This window comes from Ptychodera flava, unplaced genomic scaffold, assembly GCF_041260155.1.
Source record: "Ptychodera flava strain L36383 unplaced genomic scaffold, AS_Pfla_20210202 Scaffold_40__1_contigs__length_1388640_pilon, whole genome shotgun sequence".
NCBI lineage: Eukaryota > Metazoa > Hemichordata > Enteropneusta > Ptychoderidae > Ptychodera > Ptychodera flava.
This window is the reverse complement of record NW_027248362.1, coordinates 634,967-654,403: the sequence shown is the minus strand read 5'-3', so window position 1 is coordinate 654,403 and position 19,437 is coordinate 634,967. Positions and strand designations below refer to the sequence as shown.

General features: G+C 37.2%; 1 protein-coding gene across 4 annotated transcripts in view; it reads left to right on the top strand.

Annotated features, from left to right (window-relative positions):
- Positions 1-19,437, top strand: part of LOC139127976 (tyrosine-protein phosphatase non-receptor type 12-like) — a 338,072-nt gene that overhangs the window by 167,492 nt on the left and 151,143 nt on the right. For all 4 annotated transcript variants that reach the window (XM_070693830.1, XM_070693828.1, XM_070693829.1 and 1 more), the window contains 2 exons: positions 253-319; positions 4,680-4,757. In XM_070693830.1, coding sequence (XP_070549931.1) covers positions 253-319; positions 4,680-4,757 — 145 coding nt within the window. The remainder of the gene's footprint in view (positions 1-252; positions 320-4,679; positions 4,758-19,437) is intronic.

The following is a 19,437-nucleotide window of genomic DNA, read 5'->3' as shown; positions in this document are numbered from 1 at the left end:
AGCAGGGACTTTGTCGTTTACAAATGTTATGCACATCAATATAGAGTAAATACTTTCTCAGCCATTTTCTGGATACGCTTTGACAATTTCACTTTACCATGACTTTTGTCAACGGTTTCCAGAATTATTCACCAAGCAGGGACTTTGTCGTTTACAATAACTTGTTATCATATGGTTTGCTTCAAAAGTGTCTTTCTGCTATCTTTTAAGTAAAAATTTTCATTCATCTATCTTGAATTATCTGTTCTATAGTGCTGGCTGTGGTAGAACTGGTGCTGTAATTGTTATTGATTATGTGAGAAGATTAATTCAATCAGAGGTAAGGCATTTGACCTGTTGGCATTAAGCTGTAGTCATATCATTGGCTAGTCTTATTTACCGTCCATTTGTAATTGGTTATAGTCGATATTAGTGAACATCAAAGACTTCTTCTTTGAAATTGCTGGTCTGATTGCTTTTAAATTTGGTATGCAGGTTTCTTATAGAAACTTAAGTCAGGTTTGTGTAAATGTTTCGGAAATTTGCATATCTTCAAATATCATATTTTCAAAAACCAGCTGAACCAAATTTGCTGTGAAATTTGATATGTAGGTCCCTAGGGTTGATCTCGGTCAGATTTGTTCAAAGGCCAAAAAAAATAAATTGTGCTATTCCAATAACATGGTTTTCAAAAATAGGGTAGGTAGGTCGGCAGAGATTTTTTTTCTAAAATATTTTTTTTTTTTTAAATATACACTTTTCTGGGATTCAGGGTGATCAAACACTGGCCACAACATTTCCAGAAGAACGTATCATATATAACAGGAATAAAAACAAAAGATGTCCTTGTTCAAGCAAAAATCAAATGCCAGTTAACGAACACATTATTTTACAGGTTTTTCTTTCTTTTTTTTTACTTCCGTGTTTTGGTAGCTCTAAAAAGTTTAGGGTCAGCAGGCAAAAAATAGGATAGGTCGGCTTATCGGAACAGCACAATTTTTTTTCTTTGGCCTAATTTGGGTGATATCTGCATTTTGGGGCAATTTTTGCCATTGTAGGTAATAAAATTAAGAGTCTTCAAAAATTTTGTTCTCAGAATGTTTTCAATTTGGGATATTTTGTCATTTTTGATTTATAGAAAAATCCCCTTTGAAAAACTCTGTCAACTGCTCAGACAATGATATTTATTCAAATTCTTCACAAAAATTTCCCATCATGTGTTGTGTCAAATATCACAATAGAACTCCATTGGCTGCTTGGTTGCTGGATCACATATGTAGTTGGTTTTTAGCAGGTGCTTAGTCTAATGGTGCTTAGCTTATTAAAATGTATGTTCACTTGTTTCCGTGAAAGAAATTTTATTTTTAGGCATGCTGCATAATCCTAGAATTTCTGACATAGGGTAACTCTGATGACATACAAAGAGGGCCTTTTTGCATGATAAAATTGTTGTGTTTGTGCTAGTTCTTGAAACATTAACTGTTCAAGACATCTTGATCAGTCAAAAGTTTGTTTTTGTGATTCCAAGACTGTATAATAATCGCAATCATACCAATCCATAATCCAATGACTGTATGTAACACTTCAGTGTGGAAGTACCATGCACTATAGACCCTAAAAAATGAGGGACTGGCAACTGCAGCAAACATAAAAAAATTTCACTTGCTGTGTATGCTGTGATTTATAATTCCCAAGTAGTAATGGTCTAAAAATAATATCAGGTATGGTAACACTAATTGTGAGAACAAATAGGGACAGTGGAGACGGCCATCTTTGAATGACATGTTCTAGCACATTTTAACAACTGGCAATTTTCTGTTCAAAAATATCATCTGTTCACACTTATCATCATCATTTTCATTGACATATTACTCTAAATCAAAATTGACTATTGTAAAATCCTGCATTTAATGTGAATATCTTGAACTTTATTGGCTATTGTCCACATGTTAATGTTGATGGTGGCTCCCTCATGTGTTTTCAGTGTAATTTTCCTAGCTGTCTTTTTTTCAAGTTTGTTGACAACACGCGTCAGCTTTACTTAAAGTTTCTTTAGGCCAGAGAAAAAAAAAATCTTGTTCATCGGATTTTTTGGACCAAGGTCCAGGAGCGGCGAGCGAAAAATTTTTTTTTTATTTTTTTTTAGGCCGAAGGTAAACGCGGTTCTCTGGCATTTGCACAGATGCAGAAAAGGCAAGATAATTGTTTCCCTTTTTACCAGAAATATCTCAGACAAGAAACACTGATACTGGTAACTGAATTCAAGACTATATTTCCCAACAATAACATAGGCCATTACATTCAAAGTTAGTGTTTGCACAACATATTCTGAATATTTCAACATTCTCTCAGAATAAAACTGAAATGTACAGCAAATCACTGAAATCCAACAATTCAGTATTGTCCTTTAATATTGTCCTGGTGGGACCTAGCATCTGAGTTTTTTCATTTCACTTTGGCCCCATGTTTTGACCTCTTTACCACTGTCTGCACTGTCTCTACACAGTTTACACAATGGTCTAACAACACTGTACTGTGATCGGAGTGAAGTTATATAGTCATCATTCAGATCGTACTTTAACATCGACGCAACCATGTGTTTTGTCATTGCCGTAATTTTTTATACTTTCGATGCAATTTTCATTCAATCGGATGCACCGTCCATCTGCTGTCACGATCTTGTTGAACAAATCGCCGAACGTAATATCAGGACAAACACTGAATAGTGTCTTTAGAACTAACTGTTGGCCATCACGTCGAATGTTGGCGATCAAATTAATACTCATGATGTGACATGTACTAACCTAACCAAATCAACCCACTTTGCGTCGTGATTCGCCAAATTCAGACGTCACAACAACGTGTTGGCAGTCAACTAAGTCCGTACAAACACGTAGGAAGTCTCATTAAAAATCCCGTGCCCGCGAAAACCCTACAAAGTGTAGGGCGCCACCAGCGGCAGTACTAAACATATTTGTAATGCGGAAGTAAGAATTTGCCGCGATCAAAAAAAAAAAAAATTTCCAAATATGCCAAAGTAGAAGCGGCGATTCCGATGAACAATTTATTTTTTCTTCCTGGCCTTATAACGTAATTCTTGAAATGGAGCCAAATGTTTTCTGGGAAAATCAAACTTAAAGTCTTTAAGGTTTACCCCTATTGCTATTGTTGACTGTACCACTTCCTATGCCATGCCTTTTGCCATGTAATTGTTCTCACTGGCTCATGCATTTGCCTCATGCATTTTGTCTTTTTAGCTCATATTTGGTTTTATATATAAATACCAAAACGAGCTTATATGATGAGTGTGAGTGGCGTCTGTATGTCTGTATATTTGTGGGTATGTGCGGATGTATGTCCGTCACACACAAAGGCTCCCATACCGCCAAAGCTACCGTCTCAGTATTTGGTGTACAGGTAGATGTAGGGGTTGAGATGTGAATTTGTTCAAATGAACACATCAGTGTCAAAAATGTGCAAATGAGGTAAGAAAAAGGGAAATTCTGCAAATGTTCATGAGTGGTCGCATGCCAATGGCTGAAACAGGATACTCCACTGACCTGTAGTCATTTCCTGTCATTGTTTATGAACTGTTACATATTAACAGACCTGCTCAAACTAAGGGACGGACCATTAGATTTTGGGAGGGGGGTGGTCACAATGAAATTGTGAACATTTTTTTTTTACAACTGTAAATTTCAAAAAAAAAATTTTTCCAAATGAGAAAAGCTGTGCTAATTTTTTTTACCAAGTAAATTTTCAGATTTATAATTTTTTTTAGTTCGACGCTGTCTGAGGATACAATGTACATCCATATCACTAGCGCAAATAAGATTGTGTGCTGTAACTACTTATGGCCCAGTGATTTATATTGCTGATAGATTTCGCGAAATGTTGCAGATCATGTTTTGACAAGCTGAGAAGCTGTTTGCAAAAAATGTGGTGAAATTTCAATATTTGTGTTTTTAGGACAATTTTTGCCCTTTTTTGATCAAAACATCAATTTCTCTGTAGCAGTATGTCAAACTTCTGTCATTCTTGTTGTTTTTCTGGTTGTACTGTGCAGAAATCATTGTCATACCATCAACATAGAATTTTCCTGCACTGAACAGATAGAAACAACATTTATTGTTGATCTTTGGTACCCATACTGGTATGTACCAATTCTGATCAAATGTGAGCGACACCGTATAATTGCGGTATTTTTTATCAATATGTGACGTTTTGGATTGTACCTTCTTTATGATATGTCTGTTGTACTGGTCAGGGACTGGTATTTTGCTTGAATAAATCAAATTTCACCTTTGTATTAACATCAGAACAAATTTTACATGTAGCCATTTAGATATTTGATTTTTTTTCATTATATATATGTGTACTCACAGAACATTTTTAGATCAGTTCAATCATCATCAGCCTTATCTTAAAAATCCGTGAAAACTTGAGTAGTTTAAGCATTGACTTATTAGTCTTGGTCCTAGTCTGACAAATGCATGCACAGAAAGTAAATAATTCCATTTTTGGATTAACAAAATTTGACAAAGACTGTTTAACACTGCAATCAGTGGTGTTCTTAATTTTTATGTAATTTACCTCATCAAAGGTGTGCCTTATTGCCAACATTATGAAGCTCTTGAAAGGCATGTTGTCGTGAAGTAAAGTGTGCCATGAAACTATACTTCTTGTTTTTAATATTTCAGAAGCTCGATAAAAGTTTTATGTTATTTGATCTCATTGATGAAATGAGACAGCAGAGGGCCGCCATTGTGCAAACACGGGTAAGCTTACTTCTCTTTTTCAATTTTCTCTTGACCCGTGTACCTTTTGTCAAACTTACCAATTCATCAACCCATGTCTTGCATCACTCTCTCATGGTCAGAAGTATTTGCAATGGCAGCTATGCAAAGGACCTAAAACACAGTCACAGCTAGAGTATCCAGTGTGAAAGAGTTATACAGCTACAGATCAAAGGATATCTGAATAACCTTAAAGGGCGTTTGAAACAGTCTTTCTTTTTATTTTCGTATGCGTCTGAATAACTTTATTTGAGGTCTTCCTGATGGTATTTTGATCAAAATTTAATACACCTGGCAAATCCACAGTTTATGGATTATACTTCAGATAGACTATTTTAAAGGGGCGCTGCACCCAACACAGCGTATTTTGCCAAAAAATCACCTCATTTGCAAATATTCAATCAATTTTAATTGATTTGTTAACCCAAGATTAAATTAAAGCTGCAAGCAGCGTTGGCGGGGCCAAAGCGATTAACATGGTTTTCATTTCTTGTGCTAAAGATATTAAGTGTTTGAAAAAAGTCTTCAAGTTCTTGTACAGAAGATTTTGAACATCATTTCAGAGTTACCATAGGTTTCATTGGTAATTGTATGTTTTATGCAAAATTCAATATCACGGCCAAACCGTGTAACCGATCCAATTGTCTTTCACAAACTTGAAAGAGATCACTCTAAGGATGACATGAGTAAAATTTCAGCTCAATCGGAGTTTCAGTTTTTGAGAAGAAGATTTTTGAAGATTAAATTTGTATTTTTCGCAATATCCAAGATGGCCGCCAAACCATGTGACCGATCCAAATTGCTGTCGCAAACTTGAAAGACTCACTTGAAAGATGATACATGTGAAATTTCAGTTCAATCCATGAATTGGTTCTAGAGAAGATTTTTAAAGATTAAATTGCGCATTTTGCAAAATCCAATATGGCGGCTAAACCATGTGACCGATCGAAATGCTTTTCGTAAACTTGAAAGAGATCATACTTAAAAAGATACGAGTAAAATTTCAGCTCAATCTGTGTGTTGGTTCTGGAGGAGAAGATTTTTTGAAGATTAAATTGCGATTTTCGCAGAATCCAAGATGGCGGCCAAATCACGTGACAGAACAATATGGCGTTTACAAACTTGAAAGACATAAATCTAAGGAAGACATGTGTAAAATTTCAGCCTAATCGGTGCGTTAAATTTTGAGAAGAAGATTTTTGAAAATTAAATTGGTATTTTTCAAAAATCCAATATGGGGGCCAAATCACGTGACTGATCCAAATGTCTTTCACACACTTAAAAGAGATCACTCTAAGGATGACATGAGTAAAATTTCAGATCAATCGGTGAACTATTTTTGGAGAAGAAGATTTTTAAAGATTAAATTGGTATTTTCGAAAATCCAATATGGCGGCCAAATCACGTGACCGATCCAAATGTCTTTTGCAAACTTGAAAAAGATCGCTATAAGGAAGACATGTGTAAAATTTCAGCCTAATCAGTATTTTGGTTCTGTAGAAGAAGATTTTTGAAGATTAAATTGCGATTTTCGCAAAATCCAATATGGCGGCCAAATCACCTGACCAATCGAACCACTTTTTGCAAACTTGAAAGAGATCACTCTTAGGATGACATGAGTAAAATTTCAGCTCAAACAGTGTTTTGGTTCTTGAGAAGAAGATTTTTAAAGATAAAAAGGGTATTTTTCGAAAAATCCAATATGGCGGCCAAATCACGTGACCGATCAAAATGCTTTTCGCAAACTTGAAAGAGATCACTCTAAGGATGACATGAGTAAAATTTTAGCTCAAACAGTGTTTTGGTTCTTGAGAAGAAGATTTTTAAAGATTAAAGGGTATTTTTTGAATATCCAATATGGTGGCCAAATCACGTGACCGATTGAAATGCTTTTCGTAAACTTGAAAGAGATCACTCTAAGGATGACATGAGTAAAATTTCAGCTCAAACAGTGTTTTGGTTCTTGAGAAGAAGATTTTTAAAGATTAAAAGGGTATTTTTCGAAAATCCAATATGGCGGCCAAATCACATGACCGATCGAAATGCTTTTCGCAAACTTGAAAGAGATCACTTTAAGGGTGACATGAGTAAAATTTCAGCTCAAACAGTGTTTTGGTTCTTGAGAAGAAGATTTTTAAAGATTAAAAGGGTATTTTTCGAAAATCCAATATGGCGGCCAAATCACGTGACCGATCGAAATGCTTTTCGCAAACTTGAAAGAGATCACTCTAAGGGTGACATGAGTAAAATTTCAGCTCAAACAGTGTTTTGGTTCTTGAGAAGAAGGTTTTTAAAGATTAAAAGGGTATTTTTCGAAAATCCAATATGGCGGCCAAATCACGTGACCGATCGAAATGCTTTTCGCAAACTTGAAAGAGATCACTCTAAGGGTGACATGAGTAAAATTACAGCTCAAACAGTGTTTTGGTTCTTGAGAAGAAGATTTTCAAAGATTAAAAGGGTATTTTTCGAAAATCCAATATGGCGGCCAAAGTCACGTGACTGCACGCAATTTTATTTACCAAATCTGAACACCTTAGATCATGCTATATAAAAAAATTCAAATTGACCAGACCCCTAGATCATCAGTAGAAGCCGTTTTTAGGTTTTTGGAAAATCCAATATGGCCGCCAGGTCACATGACCGATCGAAATTTGTATACCCAGATGCACGAGATCTTATAGGTACCTATTAGCCTTGCAAGTTTCAGAAGGTTGCGGTAATCAGTGATTGAGTTCTAGGTCGACAAAAAAGGAGCGGAAGAAGAATAAGAAGAAGAAGAAGAAGAAGAATTAAAGCTGCAAGCAGCGTTGGCGGGGCCCAAGCGGTGAACATGGTTGAAATATCTTGCACTAATGATATTATGTGCAAAATTTGAGCTTCAAAAAGTAGGATTTTGAACATCATCTAATAGTTACTGTACATTTCACTTGAAATTTAATATTTTACGGAAAATCCAATATGGCAGCAAAACCATGTGACCAATCAAAACGCATTTCGCAAACTTGAAACACATCACACTTAAGATGGTATATGCAAAATTTCTGTCAAATCGGTGTTTGTTCGGGAGAAGAAGATTTTTACAGATTAAATCACGATTTTAGAAAAATCCAATATGACGGCCAAACCACGTGACAGATTCAAACGCCTTTCGCAGACTTGAAAGAGATCACACTTAAGATGTTACACATAAAATTTCAGCTCAATCAGTGTGTTGGTTGTGGAGAAAAAGATTTTCAAAGATTAAATCACGATTTTTGCAAAATCCAATATGGCGGCCAGACTATGTGACCGATCAAAACGCCTTTAGCAAACTTGAAAGAGATCATACTTAAGATGTTACACGTCAAAATTCAGTTGAATCGGGGTGTTGGTTCTGGAGAAGAAGATTTTTGAAGATTAAATCACGATATTCTCAAAATCCAATATGGCGGCCAAACCATGTGACCGATCAAAACGCCTTTCGCAAACTTGAAAGAGATCCCACATAAGATGTTACATGTGAAATTTCAGTCGAATTGGTGTTTTGGTTCTGGAGAAGAAGATTTTTAAAGATTAAATAATGATTTTTGCAAAAATCCAATATGGCGGCCAGACCACGTGACCGATCAAAACGCCTTTCGCAAACTTGAAAGAGATCACACTTAAGATGTTACATGTCAAATTTCAGTCAAATCGAGGTTTTGGTTCTGGAGAAGAAGATCTTGAAGATTAAATCACGATTTTCTCAAAATCCAATATGGCGGCCAAACCACGTGACCGATCAAAACGCCTTTCACAAACTTAAAAGAGATCACACTTAAGATGTTACATGTCAAATTTCAGTCGAATCGGTGTTTTGTTTCTGGAGAAGAAGATTTTTAAAGATTAAATGGGTATATTTCAAAACTCCAATATGGCGGCCAAGGTCACGTGACCGCATGCTATTTTATTGGCAAATTCTGAAGACCTTAGGCCATGCTTGCTATACAAAAAATTTCAAATCGACTAGACCCCTGGGTCTTCTGGAGAAGCCATTTTTAGGTTTTTGGAAAATCCAAGATGGCCGCCAGGTCACGTGACCAATGGAAATTTGTATACCCAGGTGCACGAGATCTCATAGGTACCTATTAGCTCTGCAAGTTTCAGAAGTTTGCGGTAAGCGGTGATTGAGTTCTAGGTCGACAAAAAAAGAGCGGAAGAAAAAGAAGAAGAAGAAGATTAAAGCTGCAAGCAGCGTTGGCGGGGCCCAAGCGGTTAACATGGTTGAAAAATCTTGCACTCATGATATTATGTGCAAAATTCGAGCTTGCAAAAGTAGGATTTTGAACATCATCTAATAGTTGCTGTACGTTTCACTTGGAATTTAATATTTTACGGAAAATCCAATATGGCGGCAAAACCACGTGACCGATGAAAATGCTTTTCGCAAACTTGAAAGAGATCACACTTAAGATGTTACACATAAAATTTCAGCTCAATCGGTGTGTTGGTTGTGGAGAGGAAAATTTTTTAAGATTAAATCATGATTTTCGCAAAAATCCAATATGGCGGCCAAACCACGTGACCGATCAAAACGCCTTTCGCAAACTTGAAAGAGATCACACTTTTTATGTTACATGTCAAATTTCAGTCGAATCGGTGTGTTGATTCTGGAAAAGAAGATTTTTAAAGATTTCATCACGATTTTTGCAAAATCCAATATGGCGGCCAAACCACGTGACCGATCAAAACATTTTTCGCAAACTTGAAAGAGACAACACTTAGATGATACATGTCAAATTTCAGTCAAATCGGTGAGTTGGTTCTGGAGATGAAGATTTTTAAAGATTAAATCATGATTTTCGCAAAAATCCAATATGGCGGCCAGACCACGTGACCGATCAAAACAGCTTCCGCAAACTTGAAAGAGATCACACTTAAGATGTTACATATCAAATTTCAGTAGAATCAGTGTGTTGGTTCTGGAGAAGAAGATTTTTGAAGATTAAATCTCGATTTTCGCAAAATCCAATATGGCGGCCAACAATATGACCGATCAAAACGCCTTTCGCAAACTTGAAAGAGATCACACTTAAGATGTTACATGTGAAGTTTCAGTCGAATCGGTGTTTTGGTTCTGGAGAAGAAGATTTTTAAAGATTAAATTGGTATTTTTCAAAAATCCAATATGGCGGCCAAGGTCACGTGACCGCATGCGATTTTATTGGCAAATTTTTAAGACCTTAGGCCATGCTTGCTATACAAAAAATTTCAAATCGACTAGACCCCTGGGTATTCTGGAGAAGCCATTTTTAGGTTTTTGGAAAATCCAATATGGCCGCCAGGTCACGTGACCAATCGAAATTTGTATACCCAGGTGCACGAGATCTCATAGGTACCTATTAGCCCTGCAAGTTTCAGAAGTTTGCGGTAAGCGGTGTTTGAGTTCTAGGTCGACAAAAAAAGAGCGGAAGAAAAAGAAGAAGAAGAAAGTTGAATTCCTACGAAAACAATAGGGGCCCAAGCCGGTAGGCTTGGGCCCCTAAATATTGAACTCCTACAAAACCAATAGGGGCCCAGCCGGTAGGCTTGGGCCCCTAATTAAAGCTGCAAGCAGCGTTGGTGGGGCCCAAGCGGATAACATAATTGAAAGATCTTGCACTAATGATATTATGTGCAAAATTCGATCTTGGAAAAGTATGATTTTGAACATCATCTCATAGTTACTGTACGTGTCAGTGGGAATTGCATGTTTTACGTAAAATCCAATATGGCGACCAAATATGAAGGGTGTAGCACTTGTGGTTACTGAGTTATGGACATATACTCATATTTAAGGGCAAAGGTCATCGAGGTCACGTGACATTTTGTCAAAAAAATTGTAATGCTAAGTTATCCCTATATACCAAAAATCAGACCTCTTGCTCTATTGGCTGGCTCAGAATTAGATATGTGCATAATTAATGAGGTACAGGATGTGGTGTCATAAGGTCTCCCATCATACCAAATATGAAGGGTGTAGCACTTGTGGTTACTGAGTTATTGACATATACGTATATTCAAGGTCAAAGGTCATGAGGTCACGTGACATTTTGTCAAAAAAATTGTATTGGTAAGTTATCCCTATATACCAAAAATCAGACCTTTAGCTCTATTGGCTGGCTCAGAATTAGATATGCGCATAATTAATGAGGTACAGGATGTAGTGTCATAAGGTCTCCCATCATACCAAATATGAAGGGCTGTAGCACTTGTGGTTACTGAGTTATGGACATATACGTATATTCAAGGTCAAAGGTCATCGAGGTCACGTGATATTTTGTCAAAAACTTTGTATTGCTAAGTTATCCCTATATACCAAAAATAAGACCTCTAGCTCTATTGGCTGGCTCAGAATTAGATATGCGCATAATTAATGAGGTACAGGATGTGGTGTCATAAGGTCTCCCATCATACCAAATATGAAGGGTGTAGCACTTGTGGTTACTGAGTTATGGACATATACGTATATTTAAGGTCAAAGGTCATCGAGGTCACGTGATATTTTGTCAAAAAAATTGTATTGCTAAGTTATGCCTATATACCAAAAATCAGACCTCTAGCTCTATTGGCTTGCCCAGAATTAGATATGTGCATATTTAATGAGGTACCGGATATAGCACCATAAGGTCTCCCATCCTACCAAATATGAAGGATTTAGCACTTGTGGTTCCTAAGTTATGGACGTATATGTATATTTGAGGTCAAAGGTCATCGAACGCATGTGATATTTTGTTTAAAAAATTGTTTTTCGTAGTTATCCCTATGTACCAAAAATCTGACCTCTTGCTCTATTAGATTGCCCAGAATTAGATATGACTCTTACATAGGCCAGAATAAGCCATTTGTATAGCTTAGCTGCAGAGGTATAGGGGAGGTCAAAGGTCATTGAAAAATCAGAAAAATAATACTTTAAAAATTTTCTTCTCAAAAACTGCCTGGTTAATTTCCTTGAAATTTATTATATAGCATCTAGTAGTATGGCCTATAAAGTTTGCGAAAAGATTTTGGTGTTAGTTCTGGAGATTAAGTTTTTGAATGATTAAATTGCGATTTTTAGAAAATCCAATGTGGCGGCCAAATCATGTGACCGATCCAAATGTCTTTCGCAAACTTAAAAGAGATCACTCTAAGGATGACATGAGTAAAATTTCAGTTAAATCGGTGTGTTTGTTCTGGAGAAGAAGATTTTTAATGATTAAATTGCGATTTTCGTAAAATCCAAGATGGCGGCCAAATCATGTGACCAATCCAAATGTCTTTCTCAAACTTAAAAGAGATCACTCTAAGGATGACATGAGTAAAATTTCAGTGAAATCGGTGTGTTTGTTCTGGAGAAGAAGATTTTTAATGATTAAATTGCGATTTTCGTAAAATCCAAGATGGCGGCCAAATCATGTGACCGATCCAAATGTCTTTCGCAAACTTGAAAGAGATCACTCTAAGGATGACATGAGCAAAATTTCAGTTAAATCGGTGTTTTGGTTCTAGAGAAGACGATTTTTAATGATTAAATTGCGATTTTCGTAAAATCCAAGATGGCGACCAAATCACGTGACCGATCCAAACGCCTTTTGCAAACTTGAAAGAGATCACTCTAAGGATGACATGAGTAAAATTTCAGTTAAATCGGTGTGTTTGTTCTGGAGAAGAAGATTTTTAATGATTAAATTGCGATTTTCGTAAAATCCAAGATGGCGGCCAAATCATGTGACTGATCCAAACGTCTTTCGCAAACTTGAAAGAGATCACTCTAAGGATGACATGAGTAAAATTTCAGTTAAATCGGTGTGTTTGTTCTGGAGAAGAAGATTTTTAATGATTAAATTGCGATTTTCGTAAAATCCAAGATGGCGGCCAAATCACGTGACCGATCCAAACGTTTTTCGCAAACTTGAAAGAGATCACTTTAAGGATGACATGAGTAAAATTTCAGCTAAATCTGTATGTTGGTTCTGCAGAAGAAGATTTTTAAAATTAAATAGGTATTTTTCGAAAATCCAATATGGCCGCCAGGTCACGTGACTAATCGAAATTTGTATACCCAGGTGCACGAGATCTCATGGGTACCTATTAGCCCTGCAAGTTTCAGAAGTTTGCGGTAAGCGGTCTTTGAGTTCTAGGTCGACAAAAAAAGAGCGGAAGAAGAAGAAGAAGTAGAAGAAGAAGAAGAAAGTTGAACTCCTATAAAACCAATAGGGGCCCAGCCGGTTGGCTTGGGCCCCTAATTAAAGCTGCAAGCAGCGTTGACGGGGCCCAAGCGGTTAACATTGTTTTGAAGTTCTTCAACTGATCATAATATGTACAAAATTTGAGCTTGGTAAAATCTTTTGCATCTTGTTAAGAAGAAAATTGAACATGGTTTCATAGTAACTGTTGGTTTTCTGGTAAACGTAAGTTTTACGCAAAATCCAATATGATGGCAGAACCGCTCGACAGATCCAAATGTCTTTTGCAAGCATGAAAGAGATGACTCTAAGGATGACATGAGTAAAATTTGAGCTCAATTGGTGGTTTAGTTTTGAAAAAGAACAATTTTGAAAATAAAAGTACGATTTCCATAAAATCCAAGATGACGGCCAAACCATGACTAAGATATGTGCATATTTAATGAGGTACCGGATATTGCAAAATATGGTCTCCCATTATACCAACTATGAAGGATGTAGCACTTGTGGTAACTGAGATATGGACATATATGTATATTTGAGGTCAAAGGTCATCAAGGTCACGTGACATTTTGTCAAAAAATTTCTATCCCATACTTATCCTCAGATACCAAAAATCAGGCCTCTAGCTCTATTTGCTTGCCCAGAATTAGATATGTGCATATTTGATGAGGTACCACATATGTCACTATAAGGTCTCCCATTATACCAAATATGAAGGATGTAGCACTTATGGTTCCTGAGTTATGGACGTTTATGTATATTTGAGGTCAAAGGTCATCGAGGTCACGTGACATTTAGTCAAAAAAAATTGTATCCTATACTTATCCATATATACCAAAACTCAGACCTCTAGCTCTATTGGCTTGCCCAGAATTAGATATGTGCATATTTAATGAGGTTTATGATGTGGCCTCATAAGGTCTCCCATCCTACTAAATATGAAGGATGAAGTACTTGTGGTTACCGAGTTATGGACATATATGTATATTTGAGGTCAAAGGTCATCGAGGTCATGTGACATTTTGTCAAAAAATTTCTATCCCATACTTATCCCCATATATCAAAAATCAGTCCTCTAGCTCTATTTGCTTGACCAGAATTAGATATGCGCGTATTTAATGAGGTGCATGATGTGACGTCATTAGGTCTCCAATCCTACCAAATATGAAGGGTGTAGCACTTGTGGTTACTGAATTATGGACATATATGTATATTTGAGGTCAAAGGTCATGGAGGTCATGTGACTTTGTGAAAAAAAATTGAATCCCATACTTATCCCCATATACCAAAAATCAGACCTCTAGCTCTATTGGCTTGCCTAAAATTAGATATGTGCATATTTAATGAGGTACCGGATATGGCACCATATGCTCTCCCATCATACCAAATATGAAGGGTGTAGCACTTGTGGTTACTTAGTTATGAACATATACGTTTATTTAAGGTCAAAGGTCATCGAGGTCACATGACATTTTGTCAAAAAAATTGTATTGCTAAGTTATGCCTATATACCAAAAATCAGACCTCTAGCTCTATTGGCTTGCCCAGAATTAGATATGTGCATATTTAATGAGGTACCGGATATGGCACCATAAGGCCTCCCATCATACTAAATATGAAGGATGTAGCACTTGTGGTTCCTAAGTTATGGACGTTTATGTATATTTGAGGTCAAAGGTCATCAAAGTCATGTGACTTTTTGTCAAAAAAATTGTATCCCATACTTATCCCCATATACCAAATATGAGACCTCCAGCACAATTGGCTTGCCCAAAATTAGATAAGTGCATATTTAATGAGGTACCGGATATGGCACCATATGGTCTCCGATCATACCAAATATGAAGGATGTAGCACTTGTTGTTCCTGAGTTATGGACATATATGTATATTTGAGGTCAAAGGTCATCAAAATCATGTGACATTTTGTTAAAAAAATTGTTTTTCGTAGTTATCCGTATATACCAAAAAACTGACCTCTTGCTCTATTAGATTGCCCAGAATTAGATATGACTCTTACATAGGCCAGAATAAGCCATTTGTGTAGCTTAGCTGCAGAGGTATAGGGGAGGTCAAAGGTCATTGAAAAATCAGAAAAATAATACTTAAAAAATCTTCTTCTCAAAAACTGCCGGGCCAATTTCCTTTAAAATTATTATATAGCATCTAGTATTATGGCCTATAAAGTTTACGAAAAGATTTTGGTGTTAGTTCTGGAGAAGAAGATTTTTGAAGATTAAATTGGTATTTTTCAAAAAATCCAATATGGCGGCCAAATCACGTGACTGATCCCAATGTCTTTTGCAAACTTAAAAGAGATCACTCTAAGGATGACATGAGTAAAATTTCAGTTCAATCGGTGTGTTGGTTCCGGAGAAGAAGATTTTTAATGATTAAATTGTGATTTTCGTAAAATCCAAGATGGCGGCCAAATCATGTGACCGATCCAAACGTCTTTCACAAGCTTGAAACAGATCATTCTAAGGATGACATGAGTAAAATTTCAGTTAAATCGGTGTGTTTGTTCTGGAGAAGAAGATTTTTAATGATTAAATTGCGATTTTCGTAAAATCCAATATGGCGGCCAAATCACGCGACCGATCCCAATGTCTTTTGCAAACTTAAAAGAGATCACTCTAAGGATGACATGAGTAAAATTTCAGTTCAATCGGTGTGTTGGTTCCGGAGAAGAAGATTTTTAATGATTAAATTGCGATTTTCGTAAAATCCAAGATGGCGGCCAAATTACGTGACCAATCAAAATGTCTTTTGCAAACTTGAAAGAGATCACTCTAAGGATGACATGAGTAAAATTTCAGTTTAATCGGTGAGTTTGTTCTGGAGAAGAAGATTTTTAATGATTAAATTGCGATTTTCGTAAAATCCAAGATGGCGGCCAAATCACGTGACCGATCAAAATGTCTTTCGCAAACTTGAAAGAGATCACGCTAAGGATGACAGGAGCAGAACGGTGGATCGTACGTTTTTCTCATAGGGGTGGCCGCTCCCAAAATGATGGCAACTTCTGAGTATTAGCGACACAACGAGGCTAGATGATTAAATTTCAGGTTAGTACGGATCACAAATAGCAGCATATATCGAGTGTTACAATCTACAGCATGAGTAATGGCAGGACCTGTAGTCATTATTAAGTAAAATTGATAAAAAGTCACGGTCAAGTTCGCTTGTCAGAGATCGCCCGCCTATTGACATTTTTGTGGAGGGACGGTGTTTCAATGATCATCGGGGCAGACAGTAGTTTTGATCAGAATCCTAAGACTATATTTGGCAGTGTATTCCAAGTCAGACAAGTCGTGTCGGCTAGTCGTGTATTTGTAGTTGCTTTGCCACATACCGAATGTTTTATTTGAGACACTTTTGCGCGTTTGAAAAAGCACCCGTACCCGGAGCTTGAGCAGTGGATACATTTCTCAACGTTCAACATTTCTTGGAGAAGCTCCGGCCGTCCCGTATACATAAATGGTACATTCCACTGGAGGCCTCATAGCGATGGCGAATACATGAATACCGCGACATACCCGTTCACGTTCGCGTTCATCATCCAAGGCAGAGACAAAAACAGCATCGTGAAAGGAAGAAAACGAAAAAGGGATCATCGAAAGTCCAAAACAACCACATCGATGTCCGCGAGTGTAAAAGATAGCCCGAGAATATAGAAATAACGGGCGACGTGCTGACCATTAACGTTTATTTGTGGGCAAGGGCGAGAGGAAAGCCAAAAATTAACGGGCGAGGCTTGCCGAGCCCGTTAATTTGGCTTTCCTCGAGCCCGCGCCCACAAATAAACGTTAATGGTCAGAGCGGAGTCTGTTATTTCCATTATATTATCAGCGAACACAAGAAAACCGTCAAAATTTCCGAAAATTTCAGGAGCGAACGACAACTGGGCCCCGAAACTGAGCAATACGCGACGCACTGTCACGCGCGCTGTAAAAAATTGGCAAATCCAGAGATGTTTTCAGAAAAAAGTATCTCAACTTGACCTACAAGTGCTCCATTTTATTTTGTGATTGATTATGATTTACGTTTGAGCTGTAAAGTTACGATACTTTGAGTTGTTAATCTTATTATTCATATTCACGGGCCTGTAAACAAACCATTACTGTGTATTTGTGGTCAGCCACGTGGTTCAGCTCGACCAATCAAAATGCGACAGGCAGGGCATGGTAATATAATATCTGACAAAGGATCATACTACAGCCAAACTTTAACGCCGATGGCCGATAGTTTGTCATACGATGAGAGCATTTGTAATGATACCGATGACACGGCAGGTTTATGGACAGCCCTCGACGGGAACAGCGGCTCAGATTGACGTTTTTGTCTTAATGTTCACGTTTTCTCAAATTATCTCCCTTGACTTTGTTGCCGCTGACTGGCATTTGGCTATGTCAGCCAAAATGACTTGACAAACGGTCTTCACTTCAGAAATGTCGTACAGAGTGAAGGCAAGCTATTGTCTCAGAAAGGCTCAGAGTTGAGTAGTGTTAATCTGTTTTCAAGGTGCGTGAAGTTTGAAAAAAATAGCAGCTGACTGAATCACAGCATGGATGTCTTTTTACCCTCATGATCACAGACATTGCCAATCTATATCTACATATAAATGAAGGTGCATTAGTTGTGGTGTCAATTGATATTCCAATTGCTATGTCACTCATTAATTGGAATCGCTCAATTAGAACCTTCCGCGGCTATATATGAACCCTTTCCTTGATCGAATGCGGACATAAAATTAATACATTTACGCTTGTGTAGACGGCATCGAGATGTCGTAGCAGTCCCGACAGTTAGGTTGAACAGTTAATATACTCTGTCTACATCTTAAAGCTAATCCGTCATAATTGTGCATAATCCCTTCCTTGGCACTCCTCAAGTTTATTTAGTCATCGGTCACTGTGTACATTGTGCTCTGAGAGGAAACATCGCTCCCAAAAATCGCCCTTTTTAGCCTTATTTTAACCGCTGACACTGATTTCAATGAGTGAAAATACTGTTTGGGCTATCAAGTTGATAGCACTATCTTGTTTGGGTGTTTTATTAGTCCCCACGGACACCGTCCGGGGGGACTTATAGGTTTGGTCATGTCCGTGTGTGCGTGCGTGCGTGCGTGCGTCCATCCATGCATCCATCCGTTCACGCAGATATCTCAGAGATGCATGGAGCGATTTCATTCAAACTTGGTACAAGGATTACTTCATTTGTCATACAGATGCACATCGATTTGTTTTGTGATACGATCCAATATGGCCGCCAGGCAGCCATTTTATTATGATATTTTTATGTACAGAGCCAAAACTCAGACAAGTTGCAACCGATTTTATTCAAAGTTAATACAAGGACATTGACCAATGTCATAGATATGCATTTCGATTTGTTTTGTAATACGATCCAATATGGCCACCTGGCGGCCATTTTATTACAATTTTTCATGTACAGAGCCATAACTCAAGCATATCTCAACCGATTTTATTCAAAGTTGGTACAAGTACAATGACTTATGTCATACATATGTACGTCGATTTATGTCATACATATTTACGTCGATTTGTTTTGTGATACGATCCAATATGGCCGCTAGGCAGCCATTTTATTACGATGTTTTCATGTACACAGCCATAATACTCAGACATGTATTAAGTGAATTTATTCAAAGTTGGTACAAGGAAATTGACTAATGTCATAGATATGCATGTCAATTTGTTATGTGATACGATCAAATATGGCTGTCGTGCGGCCATTTTGTTACAATTTTTTCATGTACAAAGCCATAACTCAAGCATATCTCAACCGATTTTATTCAAAGTTTGTACTAGGACACTGACCAATGTCATAGATAAGCACGTCAATTTGTTTGTGATACAAACCAATATGGCTGCCAGGCGGCCATTTTATTACAATTTTTTCATGTTCAGAGCCATAACTCGAGCATATCTCAACCGATCTTATTCAAAGTTGGTACAAGGACATTGACCAATGTCATAGATATGCACATCAATTTGTTTTGTGAAACGATCCAATATGGCAGCCATGCGGCCAATTTGCTACGATTTTTTCATGTACAAAGCCATAACTGCCATCCGGCCATTTTGCTAAGATTTTTTCATGTACAAAGCCATAACTCAGACATGTTTCAACCAATTTTATTCAAAGTTGATACAAGGACATTGACCAATGTCATAGATATGCACGTCAATTTGTTTTGTGATACGATCCAATATGGCCGCCAGGCGGCCATTATATTACAATTTTTTCATGTACAGAGCCATAACTCAGGCATGTTTCAACCGATTTTATTCAAAATTGGTACAGGGACATTGACCAATGTCATAGATATGCACGTCGATTTTCTTATGTGATAAGATCCAAAATGGCCGCCAGGCGGCCATTTTATTATGATTTTTTCATGTACAGAGCCTTAACTTAGACATGTTTCAATTGATTTATTTTAAGTTGGTACAAGGACATTGACCA